This window comes from Mytilus trossulus, chromosome 1, assembly GCF_036588685.1.
Source record: "Mytilus trossulus isolate FHL-02 chromosome 1, PNRI_Mtr1.1.1.hap1, whole genome shotgun sequence".
Taxonomy (NCBI): Eukaryota; Metazoa; Mollusca; class Bivalvia; order Mytilida; family Mytilidae; genus Mytilus; species Mytilus trossulus.
Window position 1 is genome coordinate 63,658,797 of NC_086373.1, and position 24,996 is coordinate 63,683,792.

At 30.8% G+C, this 24,996-nt stretch overlaps 2 protein-coding genes across 2 annotated transcripts; one reads left to right on the top strand and one right to left on the bottom strand.

The window, feature by feature from the left end:
- Positions 1 to 1,894: 1,894 nt before the first annotated feature.
- LOC134686779 (uncharacterized) lies at positions 1,895 to 9,436 on the top strand. The gene is made up of 8 exons (XM_063546577.1): positions 1,895 to 2,079; positions 2,927 to 3,102; positions 3,438 to 3,547; positions 4,786 to 5,045; positions 7,002 to 7,163; positions 7,544 to 7,587; positions 8,799 to 8,903; positions 9,315 to 9,436. The coding sequence occupies exons 1-8, from the start codon at positions 2,018 to 2,020 to the stop codon at positions 9,434 to 9,436; spliced, it is 1,041 nt and encodes a 346-aa protein (XP_063402647.1). The 5' UTR covers positions 1,895 to 2,017.
- A 7,405-nt stretch (positions 9,437 to 16,841) lies between these two features.
- LOC134709422 (receptor-type tyrosine-protein phosphatase alpha-like) lies at positions 16,842 to 24,490 on the bottom strand. The gene is made up of 6 exons (XM_063569586.1): positions 24,423 to 24,490; positions 21,702 to 21,827; positions 20,981 to 21,091; positions 20,035 to 20,180; positions 19,172 to 19,307; positions 16,842 to 17,407 (listed from the first exon to the last, which is right to left on the bottom strand). Exons 1-6 carry the CDS (start codon positions 24,471 to 24,473, stop codon positions 17,336 to 17,338), a joined length of 642 nt encoding a protein of 213 aa, XP_063425656.1. The 5' UTR covers positions 24,474 to 24,490; the 3' UTR covers positions 16,842 to 17,335.
- Between the last annotated feature and the right edge of the window lie 506 nt (positions 24,491 to 24,996).

Below are 24,996 nucleotides of genomic sequence, written 5' to 3' on the forward strand. Positions count from 1 at the left end.
ATCATTACTTAACTGTTACTATTACAGGTAATTTCCTTATCTATAAGGATCACTCCGAAAGGAAAGCATAAATTAAAACGAAATATACTCTAAAAGATATTTAAAATTTACGTCAAACTGTAAATGTATCTCATCAGCCATGATTATTGCGAAAACTAAAAACATTGTTTGTGATTTTTTTTAATTGGCATATTTCAATTAGCATTACGACAAGTTCAATGTGGATAAGGATCTGCTCAATTTTCCAAAGCACTTGAGATAACTCCGTTTTTTTGTTTGTTTTTGTAGCAGTTCAATAGATTCTGCTGTTCCGTTGTTTTTCTCTTATTGTTAATGTGTTTCTCTCAGTTTTGGTTTTTTGGACCCGGACTAGTTTTAGTTTTATCGATTTATAACCATTGAACAGCGGTATAATAATATTGCCTTTATTTGGCGGGGGTTGTGTTGTTCAATCGTATTGTCGGTTTTCTCTATGTTCAGTTTTCTGTACTGTTTTTGTCTTTTTGTCCTTTCGTTATTGGCAATATCGTTGTCAGTTTAGTTTTGACTTTTAATGAGTCTTTGGTATATTTCGCCTCTGTTTACCATGGTGTCTTTTTTATATGTGATATGTTCGGGGAAAGGTTCTCCTCACATGAGGCCAATCTCAGAATGTTCTTTTTATGGTTCAATGTTAATGAAGTTTATTTTTATGGAAATAAATCTTCGCCCACTTTAAAAACGGGAATCCAAAACAAGTTCCAGAAGAAGTCCTCCTTCTATAAGATCTTCATAAGCTGCTTTTTTTTATCCTTTATTTTACGTTAAGGTGGTCAAGTGTTCTTTCCGCAAGTCTTATTACTTACCATTTATCAACAAAAAACCCTCTTATCGTCTGTACCATTTGAGCACATTTTGCATTTTGCTGTCTTTGACATATTGCTAGATTTGACTTTATTCATTGGCAAAGTATTAATTTTAGTTAGCATGCTGGCCTTTACGTTAGTTTTTCACCTGTACATGCAATTTGGAATATATTTTAATACCTGATGAACATGTATAAGTATAATCTATCAAGTTTCGGAGACTGATAGACTTATATCCAATATTTAACTGTAAATATTATCATAGAAAAAAACCCCAAAAATTAAACATTGAAAATGTATCCAAAATTAGTAGACAATCGTAACACATGTTGTTTTTGATACACCACTTTAACCATTCAGCTTATTTACACAACTAAACTACATTAAAGTCATTACTGCCTACTTTTGATAATTTGTAAAACTAAGATAACTTAATAAAAGATAGTAAATCAGGAACTATTGTTCTGATTAGAGCGGATACATATCATCGTATTGCACAATATATGGTAGAGGAATATGTCTCTCTTATAGAAAAAGTCTATTGGCAATTGTATATTCCAATTTCATATTCATGCAGTAAAACCACTATTGCTCATACGAATATTCATCAATGATGTTATTCTATATTTATGAAAATTCGTAAACAAACTTGTTCTTTCAATAAAATTGGGTCGTATATTTCGGTAAAGTATTCAACTTTCCTTTCGATTTTCTTTTTTTTAAATGATGAAAATTTAATACTCCCAATGATTTCTTGATATTTCCACAACAGGCGCTTTACACACGGACCCCATTTTGTGTTAACGTTGTTGTTATCTATTAAATTTAGTTAATAACCTAATATAACAAGTGAGTTTCCCACTTTCGATGTGTACATACAAATAAACATACACCCCTTCTCAATAATGCAGTGAACCATAGTGATTGTACTAAGAGTATAATTATCTTAAAACTTTTTTTGTACTCGGCTAGTGTTTTTTTTTGATGGCACAATTCTGTATCTTTCAAAATAGGTCGACATAACATATAAATTGACATATACCGGTAGTCCTTGTGGCGATTCTCTTGATCCTGGTGAAGGTAGCATAAATTGCCATACTGGATGTGAAGGTACCTTAATAAGTCCGCTGTCATATTATTGCACAGATAGCAGTGTCGATGAAAACTGGAAAATGGGTCAAAAAACGATGCCTGTCACGCTTAATTCTTCGACAGACAACATTTACCGATTTGGGTATGTATAAAATAACTTCATAAGCCATGAACCTTTTTTGAACAAGACATAAAAATTGATCGAAATTTCAGGTTATTCAGGTTTCAGGTTTCTTACTTTTTGAGAAATGAAGTCAGTTTATCTTAATCAAGTATTTATCATCTTTAAAATTGTTAAAAGGAAGTTTTGGTTAAGCCATGGCACACAAGTTTTTTTGTTCATTATCTTTACGTTATGAATGATTTTTTTTATAAACTATATCAATCTTTTCTTCGATGTAAAGAAGGAAAACTAAACAAAAATGAAAACTTTTTTAATACGCGCTTAACTTGATTGATAGACTTTAAACGCATCTTTCCTCACTGTTGTTCTATCTCGTGGAGGTCAGTTTCCCCTTTTGTTGGAGGGTAAACTGACAATCTAAGTCAATTAAGATTAGAGTCGGTTGCACCTGGCACGTACGGGATTTGAAATCATTACCACAGTGTTAAAAAACTTGTGACACAGTAGTTAACTACTCAGATCACCCGTCATTAAAAAAAAATATTGGTAAAAACTTTTTTTAACAGAGCGAAAAAATGTACAAATTTCAGCAGAAATAGGATTTTTAATTCCAAATTTGTTTTACGCCAAATTTTTTTTCTAGTTCGTTTATGTAAAAAGTGAAATGAACATTATATCTTTCTAAAGAGAAAACAACAAAAAATGCCTTCTAAACATATTCTACACCCAAACGTATATTTGTTGTACAATTTCCCGACCGAATGAATATCAAAATTCAAAGCTGCATATTCCAACATTTAGTTTCGATTTATGAGTTTGACTGTCCATCTTTTATATGTATTTTAATACCTCTGTTTTATTTAAGATACTCAGACTGTTGCCTGGTCTCTCTTGTCGAAGGTGGAAGCAGCTGGTCAGTGATGGCAACTGCAAACTTAACTGTTCGTTCTGATACTGGACTTATTAATTCTCCACCAATTTTTGCAATGCAACCAGTTATTCGACTGAAGCAAAGCTGTTCTTATTCAATCAAAATTCCAGGTAATTTACATACGTTTTGTTCTGTATATCGAATCACACTAATTTCGCTTTAATATTTGATATAAGACTCTGTATTAAAGGTAGGTCTATTGAACCACACTGAAGGTACATTTAAAATTTGCAGAGATAATTTTTGTAATAAGGTCCATTAGGAGTAAGAATATTAAAAATTGTCAAAATCTGTCATTTACAGGATAAGTTACTAAATGAAAATATAGTCTGTTTTAAAAATATGTTGAAAATTATCAATTCAAGATTGAGTTTCTCGGTTTGAAACTAGGTTTTCTTGTTTATATGAGTTTATAACCGTTAATACTTGAAACATCTAACTTTAGTTATAGATGAAGATGGCGATTTTGTAAAGTGTCGATGGGCAACCAATTCGTCGGGAGTGATTGAATGTGGTCAAGCTTGCAGTGGTCTAAGTAACTCTATACTGGATGAGGTATATTTCATTTTATTGTATGTCAAAGATTCGCATTCATCTAACATTTTCGTTTTTAATAATTGTTGATTGTTAACGCATTTAATAATTGCACACCTATTTTATATTTATTATTTGTTATTCCAACAATTCATATTGACATTTACATAAACGTGTATTTAATAAAAAAAACAAATGGAAAATAAATAGGACTAAACTTCTTTTATCAATCAAGTGAGATTATTCATTCCAAATATCACATGCTACAGCCCTCACAATTTGCATAGCTCTACTGATAGTCTTAACCTAAATTTATAATTTTTGAAGGGGATTTGGAAATGTCATGTTTAATTGTTGTCGAGTTTTCAAGACCATACCAGTGGTTGTCTATTTTGTTATATACCTGAATGCTTTTCGTTTTTATGCCCCATTTATGTGCATTATGTTTTCTGGTATGTAGGTTCGTTCATTCCTTCGTTTGTCCGTTCGTCTGTCCGTTCGTCCTGAGTCAGATTAAAGTTTTTGATCGAAGTAGTTTTTGATGGAGTTGAAGTCCAATCAACTTGAAACTTAGTACACATGTTCCTTATGATAAGATCTTTCTAATTTAATGGCAAAATTAGAGATTTCCCCCAATTTTCACTGTCCATTGATCATAGAAAATCATAGTGCAGATGGGGCATCCGTGTACTATGAAAACAGTCATTCTTGTTGGATCAAAGTGCTGATGACAAAACTATAAAGTCCCTGTTAAGTTCTATCGCAATTTATTTTTAGACTCAAGCATTCAAATATATTGCCAATTTGTATAAACTTCTGTCTTTTCTAGTTGACTAGCTATAGGCTTTAATTTCAATTCACTTTCTTAAATAGTGTTAGCCATCAATAAAAAAATCTTTTTTGTCTGTTGGTTTAATGTAAAATTATTTTTAGTTGCTGTCGAAAATCTTTCAAATTTTATTTAACTTATTCATTACTGTTACAGACTGAACACTTCGAATGTTAAATATGAACCTGTAATTCCTTCAAGACTTTACGTAATATATGTCTTTATTTTCTTATCTTTCGGGTGCTGTCACTTATTAGATCATGAACGTTTACAAATAATTTCTTTTATTTAGGATAATTATGCTACATTGAAATTGTCTTTTCATTTTTAGCCAGGCGTTGTAAGTTTATTTTCGATTTATGATCCTTTTGTCCCTCTTGTAAAAGTAAAAAAAAGGAATTGTATTTGAATCAATTCTATTCTATTACAGGAAAACTGCACTGTTACTTATAATGCGATGGGAGCACCCGGATGGTATGTTGTTGCTCTTCAAATTGAAGACTTTGCTACTCGGCAATATACGAATCCATTAAGTAGTTTGCCTTTACAGTTCATGGTCTACATTTACTCTTTTTCAACAAGTTGTGACAGTAAACCAGTTATAGAAACTAATGTTGCCGATGGTTCAGTAATTCAAATTTATATGAATATCACTTACCAACAAACAATCATAGCAAGCTCATTGAGTTCGTAAGTATTATGAAATAGTCAATTTGTGGTTAGGAATTTAAAGATTTCAATATATATATGAGAATAATCCATACTACGAATGAGTAAACATTTGTAGTATTAAGGTTTAGGTGTCAAAGTTTTCAGCATATCATAGCATCATACATTACTTCATTTCAAAGAAGTAAACATTTAAAAGACAAAAACACATAAAATATCAAAAATGTTTTATTAGACAGGTATAAAACAAAATAATGACGAAAGGTAGCAAACACGTACCTCTGTGCAAAATTTTGTAATCTAAATCAGTTCAGGAGCCTCTGGCCTTTGTTAGTCTTGTATTATTTTAATTTTAGTTTCTTGTGTACAATTTGGAAATTAGTATGGCGTTCATTATCACTGAACTAGTATATATTTGTTTAGGGGCCAGCTGAAGGACGCCTCCGGGTGCGGGAATTTCTCGCTATATTGAAGACCTGTTGGTGACCTTCTGCTGTTGTTTATTTATTTGGTCTGGTTGTTGTCTCTTTGACACATTCCCCATTTCCATTCTCAATTTACTCATTCAATTCTACAGATAAAAAGAGTACTTTTTAAGATTGATCTATAATCAAACAAAAGATTAACTTCGTCTATTTGTATTACGATCACGTCGTCTTTTTTTGATAAAACGGGAAAAAAAAAATTAAAACAAGAATTTGTGCCCCGTACACGGATGCCCCATCCGCACTTTCATTTTCAATTTTCAGTGGACCGTGCAAATGGGGTAACAACTCCTTTTTGGCATTAAAATTAGAAAGATCATATCATAGGAAACATGTATACTAAGTTTCAAGTTGATTGGACTTCAACTTCACCAAAAACTACCTCGACCAAAAACTTTAACCGGCAGCGGGACAGACGGACGAACGGACGGACAAACGGACGAATGAAAGAACGGAAGAACGCACAGACCAGAAAACATAATGCTCATAATGAGGCATAATTTAAAACGGAAGTAGTAATGATGCTCTCCATTTTGAGCATTTCATGCATTTGAATTCATAGTTCATTCCTTACCAAGTAATTACAAGTTTAATTAGAGTGTGAGGTCTACATCTTGATATATAAGTTTTGAATGCAGTTTCTTTAGCCATTTTCATGTATCAATCATTACAACTCCAATGAATTGGACACATGCGTCATTAACAATCAGAGAAAAACATAATATTGTATAATTACGAAAAACGAATATCGTCAGAAGGTAGAACCGTGAACTAGATATGGCAAACTAAATATGCTGAATATCGTTATGTGTGTTCCCTCGGTTTAAGTTTGTAACAGGACTTTGTTTTCGCTTAATCAGTTTATTGAACAGCGGGGTATTAATATTTGCATTGAACACTGTCAGATATCAATCATATAACAATTTCTGTCTTATCGATTTTAATGGAGCTTCAACTCAATTTCACAAACAGATTTGATGGAGAAATCTATTTTCAATAAGGTATTATAAGCTATGAGGTTTTTTTTATATTAGTTTCCAGATACAATTTTAACGCTATCACCGGTTCTAAAAAGGCGTTATCTGCTTCTATTTCCACAATTTTAGACATCTATTCAAATACCTTATATTAGTAACCACTTTTAAAATACTGTTCCTGTTTTCAATTACCGATCAAATGCTTTTAAGAATTATTGCCCGAAAATGGGGTGTTTATTATACTCAGCCATACAAAAATATTATATACCTGTATGTTCATTATTTCTAGTTCAGAATTAAAACTTATCACATATGTATGTCGAAAATGCTTATTTTCTAGTAGACAATACTTACAGTCGTCTTCCCTAGACGCAACATTGGTCCAAAACGTGTTAAACGTCTTATCTAAATAATTTTGTGTTATTTTACTATAGTTTTCTGTTATTCATATTTGATTTTGACGATCAAAACAATAGGTCATCAAATGCTAGAGTTTATTATATCTCTTCCCTTAGAATAGCAGCAATAAATACAGTGTCACCATTAGGAATGACAAAGTCCGAATTGCTGACGTATGGTGCATCCAATAATAAATCTTATATAGACGTAACATGGATTCCAACAGAGACACAAGTTGGCAGTCATATATTCTGCTATACAGCATTTGATGATAACAGGTAATTTTTCATCGTATAACTGATCATACATGAAGTGAAAACTTAGTTACCACAATACCTACATTTTTTATTGGAGCTTTCTACACTTTGTTAAATTTATATTGTATCTTACATGATTGCATTATATAACGTTTTTGATATGATGTGTGTTATTTGTGTAAACCAAAGAGTGTTCAAGCGCTCATGATTTGTAATTTTGTTCGTGCTTAAACAGTTGACGTGCAAATAATTCTACAATAGAAGTAAAATGAAGAAAAAACATGATTAACTATGGAAAAAAAGTTAATTGATAAAAATCCTTTTAAGGAATACTTGACATATTGTAGTGTATTTCTCAGTATTTTATTTATCAATCTATCATCTTTTGTCCCTTTTTTCAGAGAAGCATCCGACCAAGAATGCATCAAACTTATAGTTTTAAATGGTGAGAAAACATTAAACAAATATATTAATGAACAGATTTCTGTAAATGAAAATAGTTGAAGCAGTGATGTCCACAGCGAAGGCTTAAATTGTATTGAAACTGGTCCCTGTCTCCGTTAATTTCAATTTGACCTTTATTGTCTTATCCTCAATATTGAGATATTTCTGTGTTTTAGTAACTGTTCAATATTGAAGGTTAACCATTAACGTATTTATCATGAAAGTAGTAATTCAACACATTTTAAATTTACAAATAGATAAAATAAAACCACTAAGAACGATTTGAAGAGTGACATCTATATGCTATCCGTTTGTCTTTTAGGTGATATACCCAATCAAAACCATCATACACTAAATCAAATTATTCAATGTTAATAGTTGTATTAACGTTTAAATATTTAAAACCAAGACACTTTTAACTCTATTTGAACCACTAATGCCACGAATTGTGTATGTGTAACATTTGTTTTCGCCAATTTCTATGCTGATTTGTGAAGTTGACGATGTGACACTACAATGTGCAAGATATGTCATTTAATCTAAATGACAATTTTATTAACAACATTTTTCCTGATAGTTTATGTTGCACTGCTTATTTTCTTAAAACATTGAATAACACGTTACTTCTTAAAATGGCATATGCATAACAATCCAATTCTTGTTTAAGCATATCATCTAAAATTTACCAAACTCCGATGTATATTCGAAAAGGGGAAGTTCATAAAAAACTTAAGTTTTGACTACATCAATCAATAGAACGACTGGAAAACATGTTCCTGACTTCCAAAACAGGGGGTTTCCAAATACAATTGTGTGTTAAACCTATTAAATTAGCTAGGTAAACACCCACGTATAACAAATGACAATAGGTTCGTTATATTGACAAAAAAGTGTCAGCAATTCACACTGAACTTTGCTTTACGAATTGTATTTCAAGGACAAAAGTCTCCAGTACAACAAAAAGAGAAAATACTTCATATGAAATATGTACATTGTACTTGCCATGTATTTTAAATTATTTTTTTAATATGTTTTTGAATACTTGTCATTTATAAAGTGAAGTGATAAACATTGTAATCTAACTTAAAAAAAAAAAAAAACCAGCGAACTGTTTGAAGACAGTTATATTGAAAAAGTCGAAAAATACAGTAAACCATGTGAAAAAACAAAACATATGATGTCAAATTATGAAAACAATGATTTATTTTACAGATTGTTCATCTAACCCATGTGAAAATGGAGCCACGTGTAATGATGAAATCAACGGATATAAATGCACATGTACTGCTGGATTCACTAGCACACGCTGTGAGACAGGTAAACAATTTGATCTTGTATTTGAATTCTATATTTGACCTTTATTAAATAAAATAAGTATTTGGGTTAGATCTTTGTCAGTGCAAAGTTATTATTACTGGGGAAAAGGTATAAATATGATAGATGTATGTGTAAAGGTTCAACAGTTTGAAAGTTGCGTTTTCCTTTAAAAATTGTTTATTCTGACATTACACAGAAGGTTTCAGTTTTTAGTTAATTGGGTAAATGATTTTTTTTTACATAGTTGAAACCACTAAGTGGGACTACTTAGAAAACTCAGGATTATATTTAGTTTATATATAGTCGAAAAATTGTGTTTATATTGTGATAAATAAGGGATAAACGCATATACATACGTAAATGGAAATATACTTTGTATACATGTATATATTTTATGATATTTTATAACAGATATTGACGAATGCGCATCTAACCCATGTCATAATGGAGCTACCTGTAACGACCAAGTCAACGAATATAACTGTACTTGTGCTGCTGGGTTCACTAACACGCACTGCGAAACAGGTAATTAGTTATACAAAATAACGAAACATTCGCAATTGATTTTTTTACAGAAACAGTAAATGCAAGTATCAATACGTATTTCAGATAACAGATATCCTTCATCGGTATGATAATGGTGAGGGTAAATGAATCCTATCAACCTATTATAATTTAAGTAAACCAATGTTTACTGTTATACAAATTAAAACCGTACCACTCTTATATAATTTCGAAAATTTCAAAGTTGACGGAGGTTGATTATTTACATATTTACAACCTTGACTGCATATAATATTCATATTCAATGAATTTTCATGTACAATATTAGCTGGTACAATTAAACAAAACTTTAGATTTTTCGAAAAAAACAAGGATTTTCTTATCCCAGGCATAGATGACCGTAGCCGTATTTGGCACAACTTTTTGGAATTTTGGATTCTCAATGCTCTTCAAATTTGTACTTGTTTGGCTTTATAAACATTTTGATATAAGCGTCACTGATGAGTCTTATGTAGACGAAACGCGCGTCTTGGGTCCTAATTTATAATCCTGGTACCTTTGATAACTTTTATAAAATTTCATAGGGGTCGATTTATAAGTTTTAGCAGCAGAAATGATTATCTTCGGGTTTTATGTAAATATTGATCAGAAGTCAAGTTTTGATACCTTAACAATGCAAAATGTGATAGGCACATGGAGATATGGAAATCAACTTAATATTTTGTGTACAAGTATAAAAATATTTTGCTACAGATATTGACGAATGCTCATCTAACCCATGCCAGAATGGAGCTACTTGTAATGACCGGGTCAACGGATATAATTGTTCGTGTGTTGTTGGATTCATTAACACAAACTGCGAGACAGGTAATTAATAAGACAAAATGACGAAATATTTGCTATGCATTTTGATTAAGTGTTTTTATTTGAACTAACTTTGAAATTCCTTATAACACGAATCCAAATGCAAAAAAATGTTTAATCAAAAATGTGTTTTCCTTTTTAAAAATGAATGTCTTAAAATTGTCATTATTGTATTCGTGTCTTACATTTTTGTTAGGGTGCTTTGTCTATATGCATTTTGCATTTCTTTGTTACATGACGTGGCTCTGTACTTATGCATCTCATCATTGTTTTATTGTTCAATGGTAATTTTGTGAAAAGTAAAATCACAAAAATGCTCCGAGGAAAATTCAATCGGAAAGTCCCTAATCACATGTCAAAATCAAATGACAAAACACATCAACTGTGATATTCCTGACTTGGTACAGGCATTTTTAATATAGAAAATAGTGGATTGAATCTGTTTGTTTTTAGCACTCAACCTTTCACCTTTTCGACAGTCTCATCAAATTCTATCATATTTACAGCGATGCGTGAACAAAACAGACATAATAAATAGAATAGTCAAAATATCGCTACAGTCACAATATTAAAACATTTTTTTTTTTACAAAAAATACAAACGCATCTATCAAATTGAAAACAGATTCATAGCTTCGCATGTCTGACGTTTTGTCTTTACACCTTTATGTGCTTCTTTGTTACCTTTTTTTTTGGTTTCATAGTAATTTAGATATTGACACAATGCTGACTGTTGTCCACCCTTTTTTGACATTTTTACCTCTTATGTCTGTTTGACTTGTACACATCGTTGCCAATGCGAGTGTCAAATAAGTGAAAGTTTAAGCTAGCTTAAAAAACAGAATTAACTCAACATATGAAAATGTCTATATACCAAATCAGGAATATAACAGTTGTGGACCATTCGTTTGATGTGTTTGACTTCTGATTTTACCTTTGATTACTTACTTTTGAATTTTCATCAGAGTTCGATAATGTTTGTAATTAACTTTTTTTTGTCGTCAGATTAGCGAAGAAATTTTTTTCAAAAGCATCTCTCCCACTAAGAACTCCTCCCCCAGAACAAAAAAATAGAAAATCAAACATTACCAAAAAGTCCAAGTAAGGACCAAAAAAAAAATCAAGAAAAAGATGAACTTTGCTTGCGTCATATAATGTAGTCATAATCACAAGTTTTAAAGTAAAAACTTGACGAAATAACACTGAAAATGTATGTTTTGTTTACAGACATAGATAACTGTGCCAACAATCCATGTCAGCACGGAACATGCAATGATCGAGTTAATGATTATCACTGTGATTGTGGAACCTTTCTCACAGGCAAAACATGTAACAAACGTAAGTACACAAGATAAATAGAAGCAATAAAAGGTTGACAACAACTAGCCATTAGTGAATTCAGACTTCGTGGATTGTTTACTGCTTAGATATCGTATCCAGTCTAACTTCTTTTAGACTTCATGCGATTTTCTGTTGGTTACGTTTATTTTACTTATTAATCGATGTATAAGTTTTTAACATTGTAAACTACTGTTGCCTTAATTTGCAACAACACATCAGTAATCCAGAGTGTATGATCACTTTAAAAACTTATATTTTAGAATACGTTCGAGATTATCCATTAAAAAACGTAGTAAAATAAAATAAGTCCATTTCCAATACAATGTTAATATAAACCAGTTGAACTATATTCAAATGCACGCTTCTGATACCGACTCTACATTCGGTAAACAGTAAGTCCATGAACGATGTATGTGAATACGTATCACACGAGACAACAAGCAACCGTGAATCTGGTTTACAAATTACTTGAACAAATTAGTAAATAATTTCATACATGTCCATTATGTGAAAGAATTTGCTAGGCACAATGATGATAAGCGAGTTAAACACGTCACATGGTATAGAATGGACACGTCCAACTTGCTTCTTAATCTTATAAAACTGTGATGAGAAGTTCCTTTAAAAATGCAAAGTAGACATTATCGAAGATACACGCAAACGTGGGTTAACCAGTATACCCATATCCTATGGACCGGGATATCAAAACAAAGCAAACTATTGCTTTGAGTTATGTTGATTTTAAAAGGAAATAGAGAGCATTCAAGTGAATTAACCAATGGAAGACAACAAAAGTATCGCACATGTATCAATTTATTAGATATCCTCAAGAATTTTCAGATATCGCTATGAGTACGCTATGTGTTGAAAAATGTCCTGTCGTTTTGTTTTTAAGAAAACTTTGAATTGTTCATAATAAAATTTGAAAACAGAATGTACTAGTAATGTATTCATTTAAGACATTTTCTGTCATTAAAAATATACAATTAATCTATTTGTAGTTTCATCATGGTCCATAGCTTTTATAGCATTAGCATCTGCTGCAGTTCTTGCGACTTTTTGTTGTTTTTGTTGTTTCTGTTGTTTTAGGAGGTTTTTTGGAATGTAAGTACTATGAATATATACAAAAGTATAGACTTCTTAAAAATATTTCAGAAAGAGAACAATCTTCATTTACAAAAAGCTTGTTTATATTTTAGTTTCATCTAATTCTTTATTTTTTTACAATACATGAACTGTGCAATTGTTAATTAAGATGAAAACAAAACAGTCAGCTTGCTATATCTGATGTTGACGCAAATTGCCTTTAAACGTAGTAGAAAGCCGGAATCTAAAGATTGTCAAGTATTTTTGTCAACATATTACTTGATTATGTCTTGTTTGTGATATACGTTTCAGTCCTTGCATGTACAACAATCAACGTGTGTACACTATAATCTTTATAATAAAACATGTCATGTTTCCAGGTGTAAACGGGACAATGAAAAGAAAAAAGTTAAACCACTGAAAATAAATGTTAAACCAAAACTACTGGATTTGGAATGGATATGATAGATGGTTATCAGTGTTTGTTATTACAAATACTACGGCATACAAGTGATATAAATACATCTGATGTACATGTATTTTCAACAGGAGCTCCGAGAACTAGTTAAATGTTCGGATACCCTTCACCTACGCTAGATTGTTTGCTCTAGGACTGATGTGATACTTCTAATATGGCCTTGACTTCAACCTCATCTTACTTTTTAAAGAAACTTGACGGCAAGAATATGCACATATATCGTCATAAATCATCAAAATAGTGTTTTTTTTGACAACAAAGTTGTTTGATTTTATGTTTTATCCTTCAAAAGTCGTTATATTTCAACTCAAAAATACAGAATATAAACTTGGATCTATAAACAATAATGAACTGCATACAATAGTAATGTTTATTCCATTTGCAAACACTTGTTTTTTAAACAGACATTAATCTTATAAATACCTTTATCCTGTCCTTTTGATATGCACGGACGAACATTTATAAGAGCTGAAATCTTCTTTTTGTAATTTTATTCTGTTAACATCGTTCACCAACACATATTTTGTTTCAGGTGCTAAGATATTTACATTTGATCTTGTTGTGTTTTGATGAAATATTCATCAGCTTCATTATATCGTTGTCATAGAAATCATGTTCAGTTCTGAATTTTTTAGTCTAAATATAGACTTAAATTTCACTTTAAATCAACATTAAAATTGAAAATTGGAAATTTGGATATGTGTCAATGAGACAACAAGCAGACCAAAGAGCAAAACAGCCGAAGGCTATCAATAGGTCTTCAAAACAGCGAGAAAATTCCGAGCCCGGAGGTGTGATTCAGCTGGCCACTAATCGTCTATGAATTGAAACTCGTAATCAATTCAAAAAATTAGTTGAATGTACATAAGTAAGCAATTATCGTAGATACAATCTGTTAAAGAGTAAACTTGTATTTGAATACAAGCTCTTTCCACTTTAAGTTGAATGTCATATTGGTTAAGACCATTGGTATAACATATCTTACAAAAATTTTACGGGGTAAATTCAGACTACAAACACAAATTTCAATTGGTTTAGAACATAATGATAGTATATAAAGTTATATCAACTGTAGAATTACCATTTAAACATTAAATATACTTATTTATTTCGTGACGCTTATTGTCATATGTTGTTTCATTTATATGTGTTGCAATAACATTGATTTCTTTATCAGAAGGTATCGTGATATTGTTGACTCTTTTTAATTTGATTTATAAATAAAATTATGTTTTGTATGTTTTTGTTAGTCGTCTCTTGATCTGTTCTTTGTTTGTGCAGTGGAGTTGTCAGTTTATTTTCGACTTAAAGAGTTTAGATACCCCTTTCGCCTCACTTCTACAATAAAGAAACATTGATAATGGAACAAGCAAAAAGGAAAATCACAAAAATACCAAACGCCGAGGAAAATTCAAAACGAAAAATACCTAATCAAGCAGCAAAATCAACAGCTCAAACACATCAAACATCAAAACAACTGCAACATTTTTGACTTCGTACATGAATTTTTTATGAAGAAACTGGTGGATTAAACCAGTTTAATAACTAGCTAATAGCTAATAGCTCATTTGAATGACAGTCGCAAAAAAAAATCATTATATTGACAACAAGGAGTAAGCAAAGCAAACAGACATAATGTTACAAATAGGGGTGCATAAGTCAACATTGTGTTAAAAAACAAAGAAAACACAACTAATGACCAGCGTTACCAGCAATATCAGCATAGGAAAAAAACATTAACGTCACCGCTACACATTATTATTTTCAAAGGATTGCTATTTGAAAATGTTTAATTTATTTTCCCGCCAAATTATGTTCGATTAAACGAAAATCTCAGGAGCATTTATTTGTTACGAAAGTTTTAATCCAAACAGACGCGTCACGTGCATTAAAATCGAAACAATTGCGTTTATATTTCTTTTATTTTGTTAAGTGTAGTAATTATATGCACATTGAGTGCCACATTCCGATATAGTTATAGATGTATTCATACTCATTTAAATTTTTATTAATAATTAACCAAATCGGGGTAAATTCTTTGTCATTTAGTCTCTTGCTGAGAGAAGGCCTATTTTTTATTTTATAAAAAGACCTACAGCAGTCTACAAAATACTGCATTGTTTTAAAGCGGTAGCAGCGTTTTTACGCCAGAAGATGACATATTAGTAAATACTAACGTCTTACAAAGTGTTTTTTCTTTTCTTTATCAAAAGTTACACCTAAAGTACAGCAAAAGATAAATAAATCAAGGAACAGTTTAGTAATCAATCAGAAAGATGACTCCTGTAGAAAAAAAATAATTAAAGGGAAATGTGAGACAAACACGATTACAGTACGTGTAACATAAAAGTAATTTGTGTGGAGTTGTCAGCAAATTTAAAACAGTTTTCTTTTCGTTAACAAACAAACGCAAACGAGTGTTGTTAAAAGTGCAACCAAAGTCCAAATTCAATTAAACTTAATTTATAATAATATCATAGATGGCTTAATTTATCTGAACTTAAAAGAAGAGACCGGATGTGATGACAACGAAAAGATGTATGCTATCATGTATTTTTTGTGTCGTGCCATTATGACTTACTTACTAGTAAAGATATGGGATCGACTTGCCGAAAAAAATTCAAACACCAAAAACATAAGATTTCTATAGCTTTTATAATTAAGAATTTACCAACACTTTTCGTTGCTATTGTCATATTTTGACATAAAAACATGACATTGGCAACAATTTATGAAAACAATACCATTTTTATATGAAAACGATAACATTTGATACAACACAATAAAAATGTTTAAGAATGTTCGCTACTCTGTTTCAAAATAACATACCGTTTAAAAGACTGTTATAAAATGATAGCACATATATAAAGAAACTAGAAAGGCAGACAAAATGGAGGGTCCATTTTATTGTTTGTTTTCGAGATAGAAGCCAGTCAAAATTTAGCAGGAAATAATTCTCTCTAGATTTTTCTTACAGTTAACATTGGCACCATTTTGCTTTCACAAAATGATGAAAAAATCGGGGATGATGCGCAAATATTTTTAATGGGACACAATACTTAAGGAACGACTGTAATATTTTTTCTGTCTATGAAGAAATAACATAAAAAATTTGGTGCACACTGAATAACGCGCGAAGCGGGTTATTTAACAGTGTGTATCACATTTTTTTTAATGTTATTTCGAATAGACCGAAAAAATATTACAGTTATTTCTTATATTTCAATTCTAAATTCCACTTTAAACCGTACAAAACCATGAAAAAACGTTGATGACGTCACGGTCACATGACTAAATTATGTCTATGGGCTAATAACAAAATAACGTCAGCCAATCAGAAGACGCGTTACATCCAAAATTAAATTATTAGTAGTTAGAACCAGAGAATTCTGAATATCTGGCGAAAATTCGAAAACAGGAGGAGCGAACATCCTTAAATTTCCCTACATATCATAAGTAAGAATTCTGGATGTTAACAAGAAGCAGTCAACAATCCAGTATAAGATCTTACCTTAGTTACTAATGTCATAATTCGACTTACATAACAACAATACCATGGATCATTGTGTTCTTGCATTACCTCGAGGAAAATGTATGTATTAGCATCCAATTTAAAACAAGTATTTGTCTTCAGATCAGATTTTCACAGTTCAATTTATAGATTTATTTTATATTTAAAAAATGTTTCTGCGGAAAAAAAGTAAAACTTGGCGAAAGCAGAAGCGATATAAGCTATATCAAACTCCATATTGAAAGATATATTGTCAACTAAGGTATTTGGAAATTATAAATATATAATCCTGGGTAACATTGCTTCATACGCATTATCATTTAATCTTACGAAATGAAAGCATATGACGGAAATAAATAATTCCCTTTTCATCGAATAACAGATTAACATTTGTTTGATTTTAACATCTACTGTAAATTTTAACAAATCGATTTTAGCTCTATATTAATTAACATCTATTATCTGTTTTATAGTCATGACAATTATTCCTATACATCAATTTACGCATGGAAACTCTAACAAGCATTATGGTTAATAGTTAATGACCGATTTATCTGAGCATAACTGTTGAAATGTTCAAATGACATTATGTAATAACCATTCCATTTAATCGTCATAAATACTTCTGTTAGCGCGGAGTCTGGTATCACTATAGATTTGCATACACCGAGTCGTTTTCTAAATACTCTTTGATGCACCTGTAGCAATATTCATACTGATCCTGTCAAAAAGAAACATGCATTCATTGAAGGAACAACATTTTAATGATTCAGAAAGTCGAAAATATTATTGACCTCAGAGGAGTTGGAAAATTTAGAAAATTGGATATAGTTAACATTGAAATTAATAAACAAAATTAAATATTTGCTTGTCTGTTTTCCGAATAAGGCATATGTATTAGTCTCTCTGAACAAAGTTTTTTGTACACTGGGAAGGCACATGTACTTGACTCAGAAAAAAAAATCCTATATACCTTAATATAACACAAGGCACTTAACTTGCATTTTAGAAAAATATCAGGCGGTGACGAAATTCCGTTACATGCCGCTTTCTAGTCGGTCAACTTCATTAAAACTTGTTATATCGTCAATCTAAATTGATTTATCGTTCCAATGGTGTTAACCACGCCTACATTTGTTGTCGGAATCATTCATAGCAATCCTACCCAAGTATGTCAATCGTAATAATTTTGCCAACCTCTGCAAATTTGGAATTGAACGTCTCGCAGTAAATGTTTAATTATAAAGACTGTTTAAAAAAACCTGTTATTTTTTGTCTGAATAAAACTTATCCCCCAGTTAGTAAAATTGTATACGATACCGTTAAAAAAACCTCACAAGTGTTATTTGTGGTACGAGTTTCCTTTTTTAGATACACATTTTTCTATGACGTCAATGTCATTCAGACTCTCTCCGGACTTGACGTATGGAAATAAAACAAGATCAAATAACTCCAATAATCATTTAGACTTTCCCATTAAATTAACAAATCGGAAACCGGGATAAATAAGGAGACTTGAAGCGTTTATTGCCAATTCATCAGCGTTGTCAAAATTATTACGATTGACATATTTACTATAAAGCAAGGTGTAATGGAGTTGACAGCTTGGAAAGCGGCATATAACGGAATTTCGTCACCGCCTGACATTTTTCTAAAATGCAATTTAAGTTCCTTGTGTTATATTAAGGGATATAGGAAAAATATTTCTGAGACAAGTGACTGTGAGGAAAGGTATTGATAATAAAGATCTTCCAATTCGTATTAAATTTTTTCCTCAAATGTTTTGAGTCAAGTGTTACTGATAAATATAAAATAGATGAAACATGCGATTGGCATACTATATAATAATCCTTGTCGATTTGTTTAAAAAACCCAAAACATAACATTTGTGACAGATTTGTAATACATTTTAGCCTTTAACATTCTAAAAAAAACCTAACAGATGCACAATTTTATGTTGTTGTTTTGAAAGATCACACCTCAGTCTAAAACATTTCAGAAAAATAAAACATAAGAGAATTCATTAGGGAACTGGACCAATGTACCTAAAAAACTATAAAACAGATTTGACACACATTTAATGCATTGTTTTCGACGGATTTCTTATATGTATTTTTTTTACTCCGAATGCAAAGCATGTCAAATCACAGACAATAAACACCATAAATATTCCGTTCATTGTGTGTCCTAGAGGTGAATAGATTAAGTATTGAAGAACATTAAAACATCCATTGAAATTAAAATCTTTAATAAATTATTAAATTAGGATGCCATGTTTGTTGGTGTTTGTTTTTGTTGCACTTCAGTATTGTTCTTTGTTTTTCCTCCTAAAGATGTGTTTCCCTCGGTTTTAGTTAGTTTAGTTTGTTTTCTCTCAATCGAATGACTTTTGAATTATGGTATACTACTGGTGCAGTTATTTGATATTAACCTTTTTACAATGCTGCCGATTTATTTGTAAACAACTTGCATTAATTAAACTTACAAATTCCGTGAAAAATTCGGGTCGTCTAACTTGCATTGTTCTAACAACTTGGAAAACATCAATTTCATCATCTATCTTCATTTTTTCCAATATAAGTTTCAATGCAACAAATATCCCACTTTTACTGCAACCATCACTGAAAAAATGGACGGGGGTTGTGTCATGTTTAATTACAATGACATTACCGTATAAATGATCAAGTAAGAATAACAAAAAATAACTGGTCTAAAAAACAGGGCTATAACTTTTGAGTCTATCGGATGAGTAAGGATTACCATTTTAGTAGTTGAAGATAAAACAAAATAGTCTTACATAACATAAACGATAGTATTCTCATCGTCATTATACAAAGTCTACTTACATATAAAACATTTTTTTTTATTTTGAATGTTCTATGCACTTTTCAAGTAAGCCAATAACAAATTCCATGTCGAAATTAGCATTTAGTCCAAGTTAAAACTGTTCTTCTCTGTGCAATAAATAATAAGTTGTTTTTGAAAAAGATTTTATCATATAAGATTAGCACATAACAAGATGGCTGAACAGTACTTATTACTATTTAATGATTTTAAACTCTAAAGAAGTCAACAAATTAAAATATACAAATATGATTTATTTGTGTATTTTGCATTCCTTAATATTATTGACGTGTATTAATTTCAGAACATCATGGGAACGAAACACTTACATACAATCCTCTTGATAAACATACACATTCCAAATGTGTTAAGTTAACAGTGTTGCAGACATCTTCTTTGTGATTAACGTACGAGTGGCATATTATATTGCATAGACGAATAAACGATGCAACAGAATATCCAATGCCACATTGTATGAATGATATTCATATGATATAGACTCACCTACACACAACAGTAATTGGACCTTTTTGTATTTTCCAGCACTCTGTTACTTTTTTCAGCAGGTCAAGTAAAACGTTTGATGGAAGAATTGCATCATTGTTTACTTTACTTGTGGTGAAAACAGTTATTGACATCGGATCCTTTTCCTAAAGGGGAAAAAAATCATATAAATTGTTGAATGAAAATCGCTTATTGATCAATTTTTGAATTCAGCAGGCGACGCGTACGCTGTTTATTCACCTGGTTTCGTTTTTTTTGGTTGATGTGAAAAGTAAATCATAGAATTACTGAACGCCGATGAAAGTTGATAACGAAAAGTATAATCAAATGTCAAACAAACAAACACATCAAACGAATAGATAACAACTGTCATATTCCAGATTTGGTTCATACATCTTCGTAAGTAGAAAATGGTGGATTAAACCTGGTTTTATAGCTAAATTTACCTCTCACTTGCAGGAAAGTCTCATAAAATTCCGATATATTGACAACAATATGTGATTAGAGCTTTTTTTTTTACCTCCTCAGACATTTTATGTGGTATCATGAAAGTCGCATAAATTTCCATTACATTGATTTTCAGTTATTTGTTTTAAATAGTGAGATTTGGAGTGGTCGATCGTTAGTTTTTCGTGTTCATCTATCGTGTTGTGTTGAATTAAGGATGTCTGTTTGTTCTTTTGTTTTAATTTCACATTGAAACGTCGACGTATAATCCCCCCTTTTTATTATTGAAGTGACGTTTTCAATGGCTCCTATGGTTGTATTTAATCCATGATCTCAGGTTGCATATTTGCCTATAATTCTTACATTCACTTTATTTAAACTTGATTGATAGTTGTCTCATTTTCAATCATATGAAATAACTTGTGTTACAGAGGTGTAATGCATACCACAAAATACTTATTCTGCTTAGAAAAAAATGTTTTATAACCTTCACATTTACCTTATGGCTCAAGATAAGTTTAAGCTCTTCGGGATTTGGTGAGTTGTCTTGCACAATGGTAAAATCTTTAAACTGTAGCACTTCCTGTCGACCTAACCACAACGGAGTTTTCTAAGACAAAAGGCATTTTTAATTTGATAACTTCTATCGATACAACCTTATTCAGAAACATTTAAGTATATGAGTATATAAAATACAAATGAGAAAGAAACACTTTAAAATATGTCCCACAGTGTCTCCAAATACAATAAACAACGTATGGTTTTATTTAAATACTTTATTAAAACCAATACATCTAATATAGAATACTAGTTTACAGTATTACAATAGATATTCAATAGTTAACATTTTTAATATTTAATGTTGAACATAGATATGTGATAGGGATGGACATTTATCATATGATAAATAAGAAATATAATACTACATATTACGGATTTTTTTTGGACATTTTACACTTTTTACCTTAATTATTCAGCTCTTTCTCATAATTGTTATTGTTACATTCTAATATAACATCTATTTTTTTAAATGAGTGAGTAAGATATTTTGTCAGATCTTTTTAAAGATTTTTAAGAGAAGCGTTTAATTGTAAGTGACACATTTTGATTAATTAGACAATCAAAAAAGAAATAGTTTTTTTACTTTTGATTTTTTTAATGTTACATCACAAAATATTTTTTAATTGCATACACTCTATGATCACAGAACAATATCTTACCCTGTTCAACTGGTCCAACAAAACAACAATAGAAGAGTTGTGGTCATATACCATGGTCCAGAAATCAACAACAGTTTCTTCAAGAGGACATTGAGTTACTAAGATTTTACTGTCATATGTATATCCCTGTAATGACAATATCATTGTATTATCCATGTATATGTTCCGGACCATATGAGTATTTGGACCATATGCGTATGGTCATGACCATATGCGTATACTCATATGGTCCGACCATACGCGTATGGTCGGACCATATGAGTATAATACTCGTTTGGTTATTATCGGGCCGGATCATATGAGTATTTGGACCATATAGGTATATTGTTTTTTTTCAAATTACATTTTGAACATTTCAATAATACAAAAACTTTATCTAAAAAACACAGTGATGGTTATATGACAATTTATTAATTTTATTATCCAAAACTGAGTACGAAAAAGATGAGCATTGATGCCATAGTTAGTTTTCATCGCTAGTTACATTCTTGCATGTAGGCTTGGTGTGACATTCACTTCCAAACGGTATCATAGCTTTTTTGCATTTGTAAGACATTTGTGCTCCACCCTTTTCATTTACACCTTTTTTTTGCGAGTGAAAAAATAGCCTTTTTGCAGCTGCGTACAGTGATACCGAGGTCTTTGTCTATGGTGTGTTTAAATACAGAAATTTCAAATTATTTAACCAAATACAAGTTGTGTTTATCTTTAAAAACAAAAAAGTTATGTCTTTCTTTCGAAATGGAAAATACGGCCTCAAATTCGAATTTTGAGCAAATATATAACATTTCGACCTCATTTAACTTAAACAGTAGCACATGAAGGTCTTTTTTTATTACATATTTTAATGAATCAGGCAAAAAATAGCCTATATAGAAATTTTCATCAAACTGTAAATACGGGATCAAAACTGTATCGTATGTCCTTAAGAAGTTCTAGATCTCAAATATCGTAAAATGACTGCAATACAACATATTCGCAAGACAACTTAAATAAACTATGTTACTTTCAAGTGACTTCTTGTGTAACAGTTCATTAAAAAATGTTTGGAATTTTTTTTTTTAGTCGACATATCAATTGTCATTCACTCGCAATAACACATCGTTAATGATCATCGGTATATAAAATGTGTTTACTACAAATTTAACAATTAAGTAAAATTAACTATGTGAAACTTCTTATTTTTATTAAGTTTATCTTTTTATTATTATATAATAATGAAATGTGTTTACTATAAATTTGACAATTAAGTAAAATTAACTATGTGAAACTTCTTATTTTTATTAAATTTATCTTTTTATTATTATATCATAATAAAATTACGTAAATGATAGCGTCTTTTTAATGAACGGTAATACCATATGAAGAAGTATTTAAAAATATTAACTGTAACTGAGTGTTAATTACCCCGACCATACGCGTATGGTCGGACCATATGCGTATGTATCCATATGGTCATGACCATACTCGTATGGTCCAAATACTCATATGGTCCGGAACATATATATACTAACGAATGGGACAAATCATATTTTGCACTGATATCGTAAAGTAGATGAAGGCCTGTAAATCATAAACATTTGGATCATGCCAGTAGATTAACATATATTCTACAACTGCATCGAATGCAATACGATATTTATCCAATCGAGACAGTTAAATTTCAAATCTTAAACGCGAGGCTTGGCCGAGCGTTTTTTAAGTATTTAAAATTTAGATGTGGAGAGGGGATAAATATCGTATCACACGAGATTTGATGTCGGAATTGTTTCTCTAATGATTTTCTAACATTATGGAGGCAAACTTATTCCTTCTTTTCGAATGATCTACAAACTATCACAATGTTGCTTGTAAGCAAAACAAGTTACTTGTTGCACTCATATGTTAATCATTTGACAAGTCTTAAATTTTACAAACATTAAAATTGTATAAAGATATTTGTAGTCATGATCATGATATAATATGAGGCAAGCATTACCTGTAAAAGGGGACGAAGTCTGTATGATTTATTATTTTTGTAACTCAAGTTCAAATCTGTTAAAAAAAAGAAACGGAACTAACGTCACGTTTCAGGTTTTGGCTCTGTTGTGATGGATTTTACTTGTGACGTTATTTAAGTTATGACGTCATATTCAATGTAAACAAAGACACGTGATCATCAGGTAATGTTTATTCATATCAAAGACATTTAAAGGATTAATAGAAATGAAATTGGAATTGTGTTCCTATGTTATACTAGACAACTCGAAGTCTCATGACAACGAGTCCGGAAAAAGGAGATAGATCTCTCCGTTCTGCGCAAATGCGATAATTGAAAAAGCGACAAAAAAAATAATTTTGTAAGATTTTGAGTTCATTAGTACAATGAAAATTTCGGGAAATTTTCCCAATATATTTTTTTATTATTGATTTTTCTACTGTAATAGGGGACTTCGTCCCCTTTTTATAATAAAGATGCAAATAAATTCATATTTATTAGCAACGTTCCTGATGAAGGTATATTCAGAAGAGCGCTTCGACCGCATTACATGTATAATGTGATGTTTTAATTTTTTTAGATGCAACTTTCAATACGCTAATATACGATCTAAACCTAAACCTGCATTGCAATATATAGTAACAGGGACTGATATCAATTTATCTCCTCAATCATTCCTTGTATCTGGCAATGTGTATTTTTTTAATTTAATGAAAATCAATTATAAGACAAAATTTACTCACGGGAATAATCACTGCATTGATGTAATCATTGCGCGGTTTTGAATATGACATTGTATATGGTCTATACCTGTTGTCTAAAAAAAAAAATCATATATGTTCAATACTTTGGAATTGTTAGAGCTCTGTTATAAATTCTGCAACGCACTCTTCAACATCTAATTTAGTGAATTTGAATTAAGGAACCATAAATTTATCTTGAAGAGGAAAATATCTAATATAGTGTATTTTGTTTTTTTCCATCCAAGACAACACTTTTTTGAACTAAATATAAATAATTAATGTCGCTCATGATCGCTAGAAATATCGCACATAAACGACATGCATACTTTTTGTAGACGACATTGTTAAATTTAAAATTTACTGTCTATGGCAATGGGTTTTCATTTGTTTTATTGATTGATAATACATAATGTGCCAATTCGAAAAGGGGAGTCCATAAAAACCGCCTAAATCAAACACTGTCAATTTAAGGAACATGTTTAATCCAATAATCCTGAAAAAGTTCAGACATTTCGAAAATGGTGAATAAATAGATATAAGAAGCTGTAGTATGAGTGCCAATTAGACAACCCTT